Source organism: Coptis chinensis, chromosome 2, assembly GCF_015680905.1.
Source record: "Coptis chinensis isolate HL-2020 chromosome 2, ASM1568090v1, whole genome shotgun sequence".
Taxonomy (NCBI): Eukaryota; Viridiplantae; Streptophyta; class Magnoliopsida; order Ranunculales; family Ranunculaceae; genus Coptis; species Coptis chinensis.
Genome location: NC_141457.1, coordinates 93857174 through 93873531, shown reverse-complemented (window position 1 = coordinate 93873531; position 16358 = coordinate 93857174). Strand labels below are relative to the sequence as shown.

Here is a 16358-nt window from a genome sequence, read left to right as displayed (position 1 = left end):
CAACACCCGACCACTTTGATCTTCTATGCCTTGGGGAAGCAGTGTGGCACAGAACAACCATAAAATGAACACATAAATCTCAAGTAGTGGGCTGGCTTTGAGTAGCTCAGAGTAACATTTTGGAAGGAGCTCTCCTTAGCAATATTCTGCCATGCACTTTGAGCGAAAGCATTTCCCTTTTTCCTCCAAGTAGCCTAATTCGCACACTTGAAAACAGGGTTGGAGCCAGGAATCGGAGTTTGAGGGGGCGACTGGTGAGAGTTTGTTAGGGGCAAGTACTACATTCTTTTGAATTTTTTTTAGGGGACGTAGTGTTGTAGTTTCACAAAATTTTGTACTGATTGTCAATTTGTCATAAACCTTGGGGGACGACCACAGAACCCCACCCCCGCCCCCGCCCCCAAACATCTAAAGCAGACTGCTTACACACCCCTACCCCCACCCCAAAACATCTAAAGCAGACTGCTGACATGCATGCTGACATGTATTGAATTGTCAAGGAAAGCAACAGTGTGCAACATGTGTTTATTTTCCCATTATCTTACGCGATTTTTCAAAGCCAACATCTAAGCTAAAAGGTGAACTTCCTTCCACGTCGCATATTCTGAATGGTCCCAGAAAATTTTGTTAATATCCAATACAATAATATAGTTGGATAATTTGAGGTGTTCATGGAGTTCCGGCCTTCCAGACTTCCGTCTTCCACTAATATTTTGGGGCATATAAAACTCCAGCGAGGATCTTTTGTGAGAACCTCTCCACAGTCCATAACTTCATATCCGATGTTTTTATATCCACTCTGTGGGGCAACCCATCCAAACCAGTTTGGTTCTGCTGCTCAAATGTCATATCAATTATCAAGCCCAACTCAAGTTCATGCCATTGAAAAAGGTATACATTTCCTTTGATACACCATCAAGGGAGCAACTGTCAGATAAAAGTCTAAACAGATAACGAATTATGCTTAATTTAAATCCTATTGTTCGAGAGAAATTTTTATGGACCTGATCAGTCATTGAGCAAGTGGCAGAAAATACACTAACATAATCTTGTATTAAGAAATAATAATTAGACATGAGCACGAGTGCACGACTAGAGGCCATGGAGGGAATGCACACAAACAATCTATTCGAGTATATTTCGACACGTATGCGAAACAATATTCTTAGGATCAGGGAAAAAAGTATCTTATTTTAAAAGTTAACCTCCACTAAAGTCAGAATCACCTTAATAAAATGAGAAAACATGTTATACATTAATTTTCCAACAGACAGTAGCACATACTATCTTTATATTATATCAGTCATGGTAGGCAATGACAACTTGCAAGAACATGATCCCTACAAGAAAATTATAATCAAACAACTGGATGAGAATAGATTACTCAATGCTTGATCTGATGATTCCCCTGGGGAGGAAATAAGATATTTTGTGTCTACTGTCTACAGGGTGTCCCATCTCTGATTAATGGCCATCGTCATAATGGTGGTCTTGCCAGCCCAACTGCCTAAATCATGTATGATTCCCCACGCATTATGTGGCTGTGACTCCATGGCAATCACCCACTCGGTCACTCAGTAGTTAGTTGCATTACACGGGTGACAGGTCGGGTGAAGATAGGAGCATCAACCTGAAGCTTGTGTTGATCCCTACGCTCCAATTTTATCAATATTAAGTGGCTATAGTTTTGTTTACTACGTCCCCTAACATAGTTGTAACTTGGTTTTTCTGTAGGATAAATGTGGAGAAATGTGTTGACACTTGACAGAACAAGTGGCTGCTTCTCACGCTGCAAAAAGATTGCCAGAGTAGAATTCTGTCTAGAAACCTAGGATAATCAAGGTTTTAAGAGATCCTTTTGTTTATATTGCAGAAGAACTCAATAAAACCCATCTGCCAACATCGGTCAAAATTTAACTTTACAGATGAATGTAAAGGAAAATGTAGCATGCGACGTCTTAATTCTTAATCAAGAAAGACAAATGTGCATTCGGATACAGTAGAAAGTCAACTGTACTTCTAGTACTTGTGAGTCTAAACATAAACATATGGCTGTTACAAGGAAAATTCCATTCAATTAAATAAATACAACAGATGGATCTTAGAATAGTCTCAATTGGACGTGTTAAAAAACGAATCAAGAAGATGCACTTCATCTTCCACTTCCAATTAAATAATAAATCAAGAAAACACCTGCCAATTTTAACTTTGATGACAATTATAATAAAGTTTTTTTACTATCACAGAGATATGATTATGTTGGCTTTTGGTATTGAAATCAGGTTGAGGTAGATGAAGAATGTAGCTCAGTAATGAATACCAGAAAAGAGGAAATAAACTTTCAATGCCTTTACTACCACAACCCCTTTCCATTAACATTTGCATGATAGATATATTTGAAGAGGAAAATCTCTTCATATATGAAATTCAAGACATACAGAGTAACGAAGCAAAAGCCAATATCTTCCATGAGAAAATATACAGCACAATAGCGATGAGATATTGACAATTTCCATCTGGTGACTAATAAATCATATCTAGATTGTACAAACTCTTCCAGGACATTCAAAGCACAACAGAAACCAATAAACGCATGTGGTCCTAAACGAAGAACAGAACAGTAGATATTAACACAGAGTCACCGTTATGATTCTATACAACACTTAAAATTTACCTCTGCTTCCACAGCACTCAGAATGAGTTCATCTCGAGACAATAAGTTCGTCTTTTAATTAACAGCTTCACCGCAGTACCATACGGCTCCTCAAACGCACTCGATATCCAAGACCCATCAGAAACCTCCTTCTTACCCAATGTCTGCTCACAAGGTCGTATGGCAACCAATGTAGCACCAATCAAAACAACCCCATTAGGTAGTTCTAAATGTGGGGCATACCAAAGTCTCATATTGAGTGCAGGAACAAGGGTTCTCTTGGACGCAGTGGAAGCAGACAAGGGTTTCACCCTCAACTCCTCTAATTGTGCTCTATTCATACATAAAACTCCTTGCCCATCCGCATCGGTTAATATCAAATTATCCAATGTATGATGTTCAGCTATAATTGGTTGTAGCAAATAATGCCTAGCTGAAGCAGCAATCAAAGAACTAATAGTCCACACTACCCTCAACTTCAAACCTCCACTAGTATAAAACGAATCCGGTATACTTCCATTATCATCTCCATTACTAGCATTACAAAACCCCCCATCCCCACCACCATTATCTCCAACCGAGGGCGCCACTGCCACTTTCCCCGGTTGAATAACCGAGGATGCACCAAGAATCACACAATTATCAAGTGTAGATCCAAAATCAGCTCTCCATTTCAACAAAACCCCATCCTCAATCCCCAACTCTCCACTAGGTAACTCGATTCGAAGACTTTTAATCTCATTAAAATGTTTCAATACTTGCGTAGGCGAATGATGTGTCACACCATTAGCCTTTTCATCATCCTCATTTCCCAACAACGCAAATGAAGAAACAGACTTCTTCGGGCCAAGAAATTGAGTTATAACTTGAATGGGTTTCACAATGCCACTAAAAACAAAACGAATAAGATTAGCAAAAACCCCGGCGGCACGTGATTTATCTGTCACGACGGCAGTCGACGTGTCGTCGTCTGAAATTACACAATCGACCCTAACGACTACGTTGTCGACTTGTGGGACTAGTCCGTGGAAGCGACGTGAAACTACACAGCAGCGACCTAAAGCTTTGATGTCGTCTATTTTGTTGAATACTATTAGTAATATTGAGTCAGGTAACCGGTCGAAATGGTCTATTATTGAGTATTGGTATGATGAGTCTAGATCGTATGGATAGATTTTGCTTGACAGATCTGGGAGTAGAGAAGTAGACATGGTTCAGATCTATTGGATAGAAATCCTAATGAGCTAGCTAGAAGAAGAGGAAGGTCTGAGTTTGAGAAATGAGAGAGATAGAGAGAAGATAAAAAGGGAAGGTGGTCTGGTGGTATAGAGACCAAAAATAATTTTTTATAATAAATATATTGAGCATAGAATAAGGATCAAGATGAAATGGGGACCAATGGCAAATTGAGACTATTCCTTTTTGGAAAGGGTAGCTGCCTGCATTAGCTGAAAAGTTGAAATGATTGTGTTCTTTCTTCCTGAGAAGGATGGTCCCCAAATAGTGTAAATATCACCAATTATATTGGCAATAATAAATATAACAGGTGTGATAATTATGAGACGTTTCTTAGATCACCTAATTTTTAAGGATAGTAAGTCTTTTTCGAAGAATTGAGCTACTAAAATCCTTAATAAGATGTTGAAAGCAAAAACAGTAACACACCCTTGAGTCCTTGACTGCCATTTTTTTTTTTTGCTTCTGTTGAATTCTTTCGTTTCTACTGTTTTTGGTAGCTGTCTTGGATTCATTACAAGGCCAGTCTCACATCAAGTTCTTACAATTGTGTTTATTTGCTTCATTTCTCTGCCATTATACATCACAACATTTGTTTTTGCAGGTTAGAACAATAAACGCTGGCAAAAGAGGTTACTTAAAAAGAAAATGTTAAAGCCTGTCCACGTTCTCTTAGTTAACTTGACATAATCTTATGTGATTATGAACCTGTAAGTCATTGAAGGCCTGGAAAAGTGGAAAACAGCACCATCTGCGGGGATCTAGGGGATAGCTTAGGGAAATTACACTATCACTTTCTTACTCCCGAATTCCCAATGGGTTTGTTTGAGACTAGAGACATTTTGGAAGCTACTAAGAAAATCAATAAAGAAAGTACTGAAACAAATACACTCGTTCTAGGTCGTACTCTAGATGTGAAATGTGACATAGAAATACATAACTCATAGTTCAAGTAATTCACAGTGACAACATATCCACCTCTGACGAATATCAGTCCCCCCCTAAAAACATCTTGCTTATGCTGTAGGCACTTGCTGCAGCAACCCATTTATTTGCCTATGGATACGGAGCATATGGAAAGCACAACCAAACCGCCTATGTTCCTGAAGCTTGCTACAAAGAACCAGATAATACAGGGAAGTGGGAGCAAAGAACACTTCAACAATACGTTCCTCAAGTAAAAGAACAGTGTTCCCATGTTTCCAAGGAAATGTGACCCTTATACTTGATCACTCCACAGTCGAGAACTTGAGAAACTCCAACCTAAAGTGTTCTCAGATCTTGAGCTAGTAGAGCACTATAAGTTCGTGAATGCATTGAGTTTTAATATTTATAAACATAGAGATAATTGCTGGTTCTTCTGCCGTTTGAGTTGCCAATAAAATTTTCAGTAGGAAACAGGTATCTTCTCCCAGAGGTCACCTTCTATTAACTTTGACTTATAAGGGTTACAAATATCATAGTTATACTTTAGGCAACAATTGTAGTTGAGAACATTGAACCCCTTTTACATTATCATCCATGGGAATATCCACTATAAGCCTTGGTCTTAATCTTACAAAAGAGATAACAGATACAACAATCTAGATTAGAATCAATACCTGTTACTAAAAGGTGTCCCAGATACAATCAGGTAAGGAACTGTCCTCACAACCGTGTCGACTGGAATAGCGAAGTTGACACCAGAAGAAAGTCCTGACCCTGTGCAATGAGCAAATGTAACCATTTTAGACATTTTAAAATTTACATTATAATTCTTCCTGAGCTAGGTGACATCTTTAAGTGCTCTCTTAGCTTGTTCATATATGCTCTAAGTTGTAACAATCCCAAGTCAACCGCATGCTACAACCACAAATTTGAAGAGTAACTTCAGAACAGCATGGCGTCTCAGAGTACAATCTTTAGAATGGTTTTAGTAGCTATTAAAACTTATGTACAAAGTAGGAAATGGGTAGGGAAGCTTTAGAAGTTGAGAGTTGAAGTAAAAGATGAGAAAATAAAAGAATTGAAAATGAAATCATTTAATCGTCTGACCCATCATAATCATAACACATTGAAAACACGAGTGGCCATTCCACAACAGCAGACATTTTGAATAAGATTTACTGATTTATTTCTGCCGTGCTTCTAAGCTTTACAGAGAAAAAAAAGTAGAGAGAACATCTTTCACTTTTCGGAGTAAAGTGTCTGCTAATGCCAGTAGCATAGCTGTATTAATCAGTCAAGGGCCCGCATAACCATAACACTTTGACTATGGAGGAAGTGACATTTCAGAAATAACAGACATTTGTGGTCAGATTTAACGATGTATTTTCCAATGTAGCTAAGTTCCTAAGCCATACAGAAAAACAAAATAGTGGAGAGAATATTCTTCACCTTTCCGAGTAAATGTGGCTGTGCTCACTCCGATAACATGCCCATATGAATCAATCAATGGCCCACCTGAATTTCCTGTTACAAATGACGATTTATCAAGATGAGTTGTAAATAACTTACCCCGTATACAAATAGTGAATAAATGTATTATGAAGGTTGAGTATGAACGAAGGACCAAAAAGAAATGTATCAAGCCATTCTAGGTTCTTTAGCTCTCTTTAATATCTTCTTCTATAATAAGTCATAAAATGGAGTTCAGCAGATATCTACATGCTGGCTTTAACAGCAATAAAGGAGTTATTTTGTTGTCAGATATCTTTCTTCACATTTGCTAGATTAGCTGAAGGTTGGTGATGCATGGAGTAAGTAAAAGGTGAAGAGAAACGTAAATTTACCAGCATTAATAGCAGCGTCTGTTTGTATAGCTCCTCGGATGGCGCTCCCGTTTGGAGAGGGTATCTCCCTGCCTAATCCACTAACAACCTGCGGTTTTCATGAAATTTTATAGGGAGAAGCAAGTAAGAAAAAGTCATTTTTGCGTGCATACATGTTAGAAATGTTCCAATTATAATTATTTTGGCAGATATCTTAACTTAACTAGCATATTACTGGTCGTGGTTTGACAAGGAAACTCTTGATGAGGCCTGTCGTTAGAGTTTTTTTTTTCTTCTCTTGATCGACCATTTCACTTTCCTGGTTATCACACCCTCATGTTTTAGGCTTTACCCTGTTTCCCTGTAGGCCTCGCTTACTTCATACGTCATGTTCTGATGAACAACATATAAGAGTTCGCCAATTCCACGAAAAAATAAAAAAAGAGTATATGAGTTTCCACTTCACCTAACATCTAAAAAAGGATGGATGTTCAACCAGTAAAAGGTTGAAGTGCCTGAATGGTAGGTAGTTGATCGCATATTAACTAAGTTCCATATTAAGAAGAGTCTTAGTTACAATTTTTGTCTCTAGAGCTATAAAACAATTGCCATAGACATATACCAGAATACACACCAAGGATTTTAAAAAAGAAAAAAATTACCCCTGTTGTTAAAGTGTTCTCGTATCCGTAAGGATTTCCAATGGCAAAGCAACTCTGGCCCACATGCAAATCACGAGATGTACCGAGCATGACTGGCTTTAGTTCACTCCCTTCAACATCAACCTGCATCGTAAAGCCAAAGTATGTGTACTGATAATAGATTCCTGTTGGAAAATCTCTTACATACTTCCATAACAATATACACAAAGTTAGCATATAGGTATAACTGTATAAGTATGAACATTACAAGTTATCTGATACCAAATTATAATTTTTTTTTAAAGTCAGTTGTTACGATGAAAAATTAGATATATTTTTCCCTTTTGCATCTTCAGTAGGCCTTGCTGCTTTCTTTCTTCAAATCATTTATCTTTTCATTCTTTCAGAAATTAACGTCCTAAGGGATCAGCAATTCAGATAATCAGATTTCTAACAAAACAAAAATTTGAAGATCCTAGCTTCAAGAAAAAAAGATAATGGATGATGACAGATATCTTATGTTCGAAAAGATGGATGTTTATATTGTAATATTAGTCCTATTGGGCCTATACTTGGGCCCAACCTATGTACACTGTAACTCTGTTATTATAAATAGAAGATGGGTCTTACTTTGAGACCTAACTTTTACTGTCTCTCTAACTTTTACTCTATGGAGCCTGATGTCTATGAGATGTTTACCTTTTATGAGACTGTTGATGGTTTGTGGGCTGCTCTCTCCGAAATGTATGCTACTACAAAAATTAGGTTCGAATTTATGAGCTCTACCGTGAGTTGGGTCGGGAAACACACGGGGGCTCTTTCGGGTCTTTAGCTTACTTTGGGTACTTGAAGAATGCCACTGGGAGGAGCTTTCTACTTACACTTCCCTATCGGTATTATCGGTATGACACCTACTATTATGGCCGCTCTTGAGCGTGAGGAGAAACAGAGTTCATCGGTTCCTTATTGGTCTTCACTCGATTTTGAAGCCATTCGAAACTCAGTTTCAATAATCGCACCTCTTCCATCTCTTGGTGAAGGCGATGCCATTATTGAGAAACATGAAGCGTCGTGTTCGGATTACTTCTTCTCCGGTGGTTTCGATGCACCGTCACCGATCGACGGATGGCGTTTGTTGCTACTACTTTTCGACCCCGTGGGTCTTCGTTGGCTTTCGTTCTCTTCGTTCCATCCGGGAACACTCGTGGGACGCTTTTGCGATCATTGCAAGGCAGTGGCCACCTTATTGATAGTTGCTATCGGTTGCATCCGAGCTTCGTCCCCAAGAGGGGTCGAGGGGCTTAGGAGGCAAGACAAACCTCGTATTGGCAGGCTATTGCCGATATTTACGGTAGTCATCATTCGTGGGGAGTTTCGAGGATTCCGGGACTTTTACCCAAAGCAGATTGATCGCCTTTATGCATGCTATGTCTCTACGTGGGGGACATCTAGTACTTACGCCATGATCACGCCCGCAGGTACATTAGCTGCGTTCCATATTCGTTCCCCGCCTCCATCCGGTTGGGTCCTTGATTAGGGGCAAATGATCATACGACCGTGAGTCTAGATTATTATTGTCACGATAGCACACCCTTTTCACATCATGTCTTTTTTCATGGATGGCTCATACACCACTATTACCCGTAGCGGTACTTGTTCGATTATCCCCGCTATCTCTTTAGAGTCGGTCTTACATGTTCCTCACTTAGCACTTAAACTTTATCCATTAGTCGTCTTGCTAAAGATTATCAACGCTTGTTGTTTTCTTACCCCATTCTTGTTATCTTGAAACCCGAAAGTATGAAGCAGATTTTTGGGGCTATGAGCATGCGGGACTATACTACTTTGGAGATCCCCTTGTAAGCACTGCTCCACGAAGATCGAGTTTGCATGCTAGTGTGTTGCCGCGTGTCGGGCCGTTATTTGTTTTTCAAGTCTTTGAAAAGTTGGCATGCTTTCGGTTGGGCCATGTCAACTTCAAGTATCTATGTACTTTATTTCTGAATTAATAAAAGCATGCAAAAATACTCTTTTTCATTGTGATACTTGTTCTTTGTCTAAACATAATGCGTGAAATTTTATATTCCTCGCCTTTCTAGATCTCCTTGTATGTTTGATGTGATTCATAACGGATGTTTGGGGCCCTTCTCCTCGTGACTACCCTCTCTCGGCCATAGTACTACGTGACCTTTATAGATGACCATACTCGGTGTACTTGGATCTATTTAGCGCAAGAAATCTGAAGTTCTCCCTATTTTCAGTTTCTCTCCAACTCATTAAAACAGGGTTCAATATCGTGGTTCAAGCGGACAATACGGTCCGATAATCGAAGGAGTATGTTTCCAACGAATTTGTCGCCCGCTCTTAACCAATCGGGGTATCCTTCAAAGAATCGACTCGATCTTATACACCCGAAAGCAAAATGGTGTGCATTGAACGAAAAAATCGAGTCTTATGGATGTAGTTCGGTGTTTGTTGCAAGGTATGCATGTTCCTAAAATCCCCATCGGCATTATCGGTTCTTCTTAGAGGTTGTCTACCTTCAAAACCGCGACACTTATAAGGGTTAGAAGTTCTTAATGGTAAGGCCCCCCGCAGTTCATAGAACATTGTTCGTTTTCCCATTATTCCGGGTGTTTATCCACGTGGTTTGCTATGTTCATGATAAAAGGCCTACGATGAACCAAATTGGATGATAAATCCATTCGGTGTGTCTTTCTAGGGTATTCCCTATGTCCAAGGGGTATCGTTGTTATCATCCACCTAGTCGTCGCCTCTATCATACCTTGGATGTCACATTTGTCGAAAGCATAGTGCATATTTTCGTCCTTATACATCCATTTTAGAATCTTTGTCTTCCCATAGGAGGCGCTCTCCTGAGTTTGTTTATCCTATTCTGTCTTTAATACTCTTTGGTGGTCCTCCTACTAAACCTTTACAGTGTATACTCGCCGCGACTTTCCTCATGCTCAGAACATGCTCATATAATCTCCTCGTAACATTCCTTCACCTTCTAGTGATCTTTAATTGCGGATTGCTCCTACCGTTGACTCCCTATGATTGCTCCTGTTGATTCTTCGTTGTTGAGCCCCTCGATTTCCTTCCAGATGTGCATCCCCGGACAAATATATTTTTTTCCCACTAACCATCCTATATAGCAGCTTTGTCTCTTTATCGGGGTGTATCCGCTTTCCTATCGACATATCGACTTCGGTTTCCTCTATTCGGATATCCGACATTTTGATTTTTCGAGGCTCTGTCGGATCCATTTGGGTAGCCGCTTATCGCAGCGGTGAGATGACCCTCGAAAGCAGTAATCGGACTTGGGAAATGGTTGCTTTACCTCCCAAGACTTTGACTGTTGGATGCAAATGGGTTTTAGAATGAAGTACTTGGCGGATGGTCATTGAACGATATAAGGCCCAATTTGGTTGCTAAAGGATTCTCACTGGACGTGACTTTGGTGCGACCTTTGCTCCTTTAGAGCCAAGTTAAAATCTGTTCGACTTCTTATTTCCCTATGGGTCAGCCTCTTATGATTGGCCTCTTCATCAGTTGGATGTGAAGAATGCCTTCCTTCACGGAGATCCGGCCGGAGACGAAATGGAACCAGCTTTCGCGGGGTGAGGGGAGTATGCTAGGAAAGTTTGTATCGTAAGTCCTTATATGGGCTTAAGCAAATACCAAAGATTCATAAAATGGAGGTCAGCAGAGGCTACAAGATGGATTTACCAGTGCCATCTTTCGGACCATACATTGTTTGTTCTAGCGGAACTCGGGGGCCGACTTATCCGCTTGTATATGTGGACGACATTATTATTACAGAGACGATGATCGCATTGTACAAATTAAGGAATCCCCTCGGGAAGTCTTTTGAGGTTAAAACTTGGGTCCCAGACGTTACTTTCTTGGCATTGAGATTGCACGTAGTCCAAGCGGAATCTCTTTATCTCAACGAAAGTATGTTCTAGATCTTCCGACCGATAAGGGATCTTTGGGTTGTCGACCCGTTTCTACTCCTATGGTGCCTAACGGTACCCGGTTAGGTGCGCAGACGATGGACCATTATTGTCGATCCATCGCCTTTATCACTTTGTTGGACGCCTTATTTATCTAGTTAATACTAGACCGGACATTGCCTATGCCGCGAAAGCAGAGAGTTAGTCAGTTCATGCATGCTCCACGTCAATCTCATATGGATGCAAAGATGGAGCATATTCTCAAGTACATCCAAAGTCTTGCCTTCGGCTTAGGTCTCTTCTATGCACCGGTGTTCACGGTGGTCCCCTAGAATGCTAACTAACCGATTCGATTATGGAGGTTCTATCGTTACCGTTCCACTCTTTCTATGTGCTTTTTCGTGGGAATCACCTTATCTCATGGAAAAGCCAAAAGCAATCTGTTGTCTCTAGATCATCTGAAGGTCGGTAGTATCGCGCCCCGGCTTTGGGCACTTGTGAGATTATGTGGTTGCGATCTATTTTGGGAGAGCTTGGTTTCCAAAGGATCATCCGTGATTTCAACGCTGGACAATCAAAGCCGCCATCCATTTAACTTCAGATTCATCCCTACATGAACCTGGACTAAAGCACATGTAGATTGATGTGCATTTTCTGCGGAGAAAGTTCGGGATTGTCTCCCCGCCCTTTGTTAGGATAAGGCACTGATAATTATCGATACTCTTACCAAACCAAATTTTTTTGGGACTCGCCGATCTTCGCTCTTCCATTGGATAAGGGGGTCGATATTGGATATCTTCTGCGCACCGAACTTGGGGAGTATTGTAATATTAGTCCTATTGGGCCTATCCTTGGGCCCAACCTATGTACACCGTAACTCAAGTTATTATAAATAGAAGATGGGTCTTACTTTGAGACCTAACTTTTATCATCTCTGTTTTCTATGTTTAGAACCCAATTAGAATTTCAAATATTTCTTTCTTAAACTTAATGAAGAGTCTACTGAATATGTAGTTTATCAATAGCAGCAAGTAAACACGGTATACTAGTAACTTAGTAAAAGTAGAGTACGCACGCACACTTGTTTGGGGAACTTCCTACAAGGTATACAGACTCATGAGGTGGAAACCTTGAAACTATCACCAACTGTAAGTCTGTAACAAGCTAGCCTCAATACAGTTCTGCATAGTAGTACACAATAGATGCTAGTCTTTTAAAAACTATGTTACATGGACACACCATATTTCAAAAATAATCTGTGTCGGATACGTATCCACGTGTCCGTATCGGACACACACGGACACATATTGTGTGTGCTATACCTTAGTTTTTTATATTTCGCCGTGTTAGACACTCCGTATCCGTGTCGGATATGGGCACACATGTCCATGTCAATGTAACTTAGTTTAAAAACAATGAATACCTTCAGTACAGCAAGATCGTATGCTGGATCAAAACCAACAAGCTTGCCTTCCTTGGAAAAGCGGTTGCCACTAGTATCTACAAAATATACCTGCAAAAGGAACAAGGAATTCCGCTTGTTGTATATCAGTACATTAATAAGAAGGCCAGTGCATTAAATCAATCTAAAACATCGCTGTTTAGTAATCAATCACATTCAAAAACGAGAGAAAAGAAAGACCACTACAAGAATTAAAAAGGAAACCTTACAACGCTGAAGTCCACTTGCATTTGTAGCCAATTTTTCTATGACATGATAATTAGTGACCTGTGAGGCAAATGCAAAATGTCAATGACAAAAAGCTGCCAAAGAATAAAAAATACTTCATATATTGCCAGATAAACCCATACTGCCAATGCCAGATTATTGTTTTTGTTTAATTGCTCGGAAATAAAGCTATACAGAATGGTGATAATGCCCCACTTTAGCTTAATTGATACGTCTTGTTCCAGTAAGGTCTGGTGATGATCTACTGATGTATGAACAATTATCTTATTCTTTATTTTTCAGTACTATATGGACCATTTCTGGCCGAGCTTAAGACTTAAGAACATGGCTTCTTTAAAAACATTTTAACCTCTAAACACTTTCACTCTCTAAAAGAGAGCAAGGCCATCAATTTGTGTCAGTCCATGGTGACAACGGTACTGAGAGATTCTTTTAAATTCAGACAGCCATACTGTTCATGAGTGCTAATTTTAGTTAACTACCTGACTGTTTAATTTCCACTGTAATATGAATAGTTCATATTAGCAAAAGAAAATTTCAAAACAGCCACCATCAACATATGAAAGATAAAATGCAAGGCTATTACCTACTAGATGTGGGCAATGCTACTAAACCATGTAAATCATGAAAAACCAATGGTGTTTGGGCGAGGTTAAGTTTATTCTAACCCAGATGCGTGGTATAACACCATGAAAATAATTGCCATGAGTCTCAGGGCAGACATTGGCATCAATATACTTTGTGGAAATAAAAGTAGTATCCAAGTAATAATATACACTACAATGAAAATTAGATGGGAAATACGTACGATGTGGCCAGTCTTATCCCAAATGAAGCCAGAACCTGTACCTTCAACTTTGGCATTTTCATCATCCAGTAGCATGACTTCATTACTGTTATTAGAATTCTTCTCTAGTTCTATGTCCTTAATAAGAACCACTGAAGGCGAAGTTTCCTACAATAATAAAAAATAAGATTGCACTGCTACAAAATCTAGTGCAGAGGGGAGAGAGAGAGGAACCTGAAACAAGTGAACCATTCGTTCTTCTTGCTGCTGAAACTCATCATCAGTATCATAATCATCAAGTGCTCTTGCTAATGGAAGTGAGTGTGTGAGTGAGAAATCCAGAAATGTAGCTAATATAGAAGAAGCAAGTAATATAGAGTTTCTTCTTGTTGTAGATAAACAACAACAACTACTCTTGTTAGTTGAAGAAGAAGAAGAAGTGTGGGAAGTTGGAGGAGGTGCTAATGAAGCCTGGAGAGAACCCAATGGCAAGGCCACCATACTGCTTGTAGTTGTACCCAAAAATATTCTTGTCCTTTTTGTTTATTTGTTAAAATTCATCAGTTTCGATATCCTGATAACCCACCCGAACCAAACCGATAAAAAAATAGTTTGGGTTTTGCCATTTTAGTAATTTTGTTTGCCCCACCAACCCGAAACCAAACTAAACCGATAAGATACTGGTTTGGTTTCGATTTGTTCTCTACCCAACCGATAAGATGACATTTTAATATTAGATAATTGCAAGGCAGTGGAGGGTGGAAAGAGAGAGGGAGAGATGGGTTTGTAGTGGGGAGAGAGAGAGTTGGATTTGGTTGAGAATAAAAGATGGAAAGGGAAAAGGAGAGAGAACGAGGGAAATTGAGAGTGCGTGGAGAGGGAGAGTGAGAGGGACGAAGATAATAGAAGATATGAGGACAGACATATAGAAACCAACCAAATACTTTTTTTGTCGGTGTACCCCCTTTTTGCCAAGAAGGTTCGCTCCGCTCACTTGACTAGATAACTGCAAGCAGTGGGGCGTGAGCTGAGAGTGGAGAAGAGAGATGGATTTGTGGCGGGGTGGGGGAGAGAGAGAGTTGGGTTTGGTTCAGTAAGGGGTCGTTTGTTTTTCTGAGCCTATGAATCTTTGAATCTTTGAATCTTTGAATGGCTCATTCTCCGAATGCTAAATCTTGATTCTTTGAATTCTAAAAACATGTTTGTTTTTCGTTAGAATAACTCGGCTCTGATATTTGAATATAAATCATTAGGACAATTTTACTCATGCTATCTATTTTAAACACTAACTTGATTTCTTGTTAAACAAAATATATATTATATTTGAGGAGAAGAGATGGATTATCGAAAAAAATAAATGATAAATAAATTTATTTAAAATATGTTTTCACAAATATATTTTAACCGTTTATTTTCATATTTTGTTTATTTTCAGAATATATATATGTAATTCTATTTTTAACAAAGTGGATATCATTCACCCAAAAAAATGAAAAAACCCGTGACGCCAACATCAAATTTTGAAGAACTTATTTTGAAGCCATAAAAGTCAAGGTAGGAAAGTAGATGGGTTCTTAAGATTGGGTTCTTAAGAAAGGGCAAGAAGGGACTTTCTTGTTTCAAGTATTAGAATTCAAAGATTGAGGAAAAATTTTGGTCTTTGAATCTTTGAATGCTAAAAAGAGTGGTGAATGCTTAAACTACTTAAAAAAAACAAACAAGTTTTGAGCCTCTGAATGCTTAAAACTTAAGTTTAAGAGGCTTTGAATGCTGAATTCAAAAAAAACAAACAACCCCTAAGTGAAGAAGAATAGAGTGGTGAGGGTTGTTGCCAGTTTAATTGGAAACTTAAACCAAGAATTCACTCCCGATCACTAAATGAGGGAGAGCGAGAGTGGGAGTGAGCATAAAGTGAAAAGAGAGAGAGAAAGAGAGTGAAGGTACCCCACCTCTCCCAAAAATGTTCACTTTGTTCACTTGAATATTTATGATTAACTTTGTATATATTTATCAATCGTGTGATTGAAATTAATTGATTTAATTTAGAATTTATCAATCTGTTCCCTTTTGCTGCGATATGAGGGTGTCGACGTAGGGAAATTTTAAGTACCCTATTTACTCACGAGAAATCAGGAGGAGAGAGGGATTACGGAGAAAAAAACTGCGATAGATGTCTCCTACTTAGAACGAAACCCGCCTAAAAAATCCACGACTGCTCCCAAAATCAAAAACTCGCGATTGCTCCCAAAAAAAAAAAAAAAAAAAAAAATCCACGACAAAAATTATTATAAAATTTGACACTTTGGATCTCAGACAAAAAACCAAGCTACTCGATAAATATGAGTCCCATCATCATTATTTGAGATGTTCATGATGCATCTGCTGGCTACTCGAGGTTGCATGGAGCAAAAAAAATTGAAATTGAGAACAATACATTTCACGCTTAATTCACTTTCTTAGAGCGTAATGAAATTTAAAAAACTCCAGTACTTCACAGAGAATAGATAACATACACTGCAAATAAAGGATTCCCTTGGCAAATAAGCATCGTTCCAGTTGAGTACAAGGTCTTAATGATGCTCGAATTGACTACCAATATCAAATTGTTTATGGATTTTCGAAAATCCAATTCACCGAATAGG

General features: G+C 39.0%; 1 protein-coding gene and 1 pseudogene across 4 annotated transcripts; both read right to left on the bottom strand.

The window, feature by feature from the left end:
* Positions 1 to 2329: 2329 nt before the first annotated feature.
* Positions 2330 to 4208, bottom strand: LOC147519106 (F-box protein At5g46170 pseudogene; annotated as a pseudogene). The gene has a single exon (XR_015212003.1). The product of XR_015212003.1 is annotated as an F-box protein At5g46170 pseudogene (transcript).
* A 521-nt stretch (positions 4209 to 4729) lies between these two features.
* Positions 4730 to 14359, bottom strand: DEG5 (DEGP protease 5). 3 transcript variants are annotated; one of them, XM_086590771.1, is made up of 8 exons: positions 13951 to 14358; positions 13738 to 13884; positions 12906 to 12968; positions 12663 to 12752; positions 7302 to 7424; positions 6661 to 6748; positions 6266 to 6340; positions 4730 to 5590 (listed from the first exon to the last, which is right to left on the bottom strand). In XM_086590771.1, the coding sequence occupies exons 1-8, from the start codon at positions 14215 to 14217 to the stop codon at positions 5484 to 5486; spliced, it is 960 nt and encodes a 319-aa protein (XP_086446897.1). In that variant the 5' UTR covers positions 14218 to 14358; the 3' UTR covers positions 4730 to 5483. The 3 variants fall into 3 exon arrangements, with proteins under 3 accessions (XP_086446897.1, XP_086446899.1, XP_086446898.1); XM_086590772.1 differs by lacking the exon at positions 4730 to 5590 and adding an exon at positions 5595 to 5731 and having other exon boundaries at positions 13951 to 14359; XM_086590773.1 differs by lacking the exon at positions 13738 to 13884 and having other exon boundaries at positions 13951 to 14359.
* Positions 14360 to 16358: the final 1999 nt, after the last annotated feature.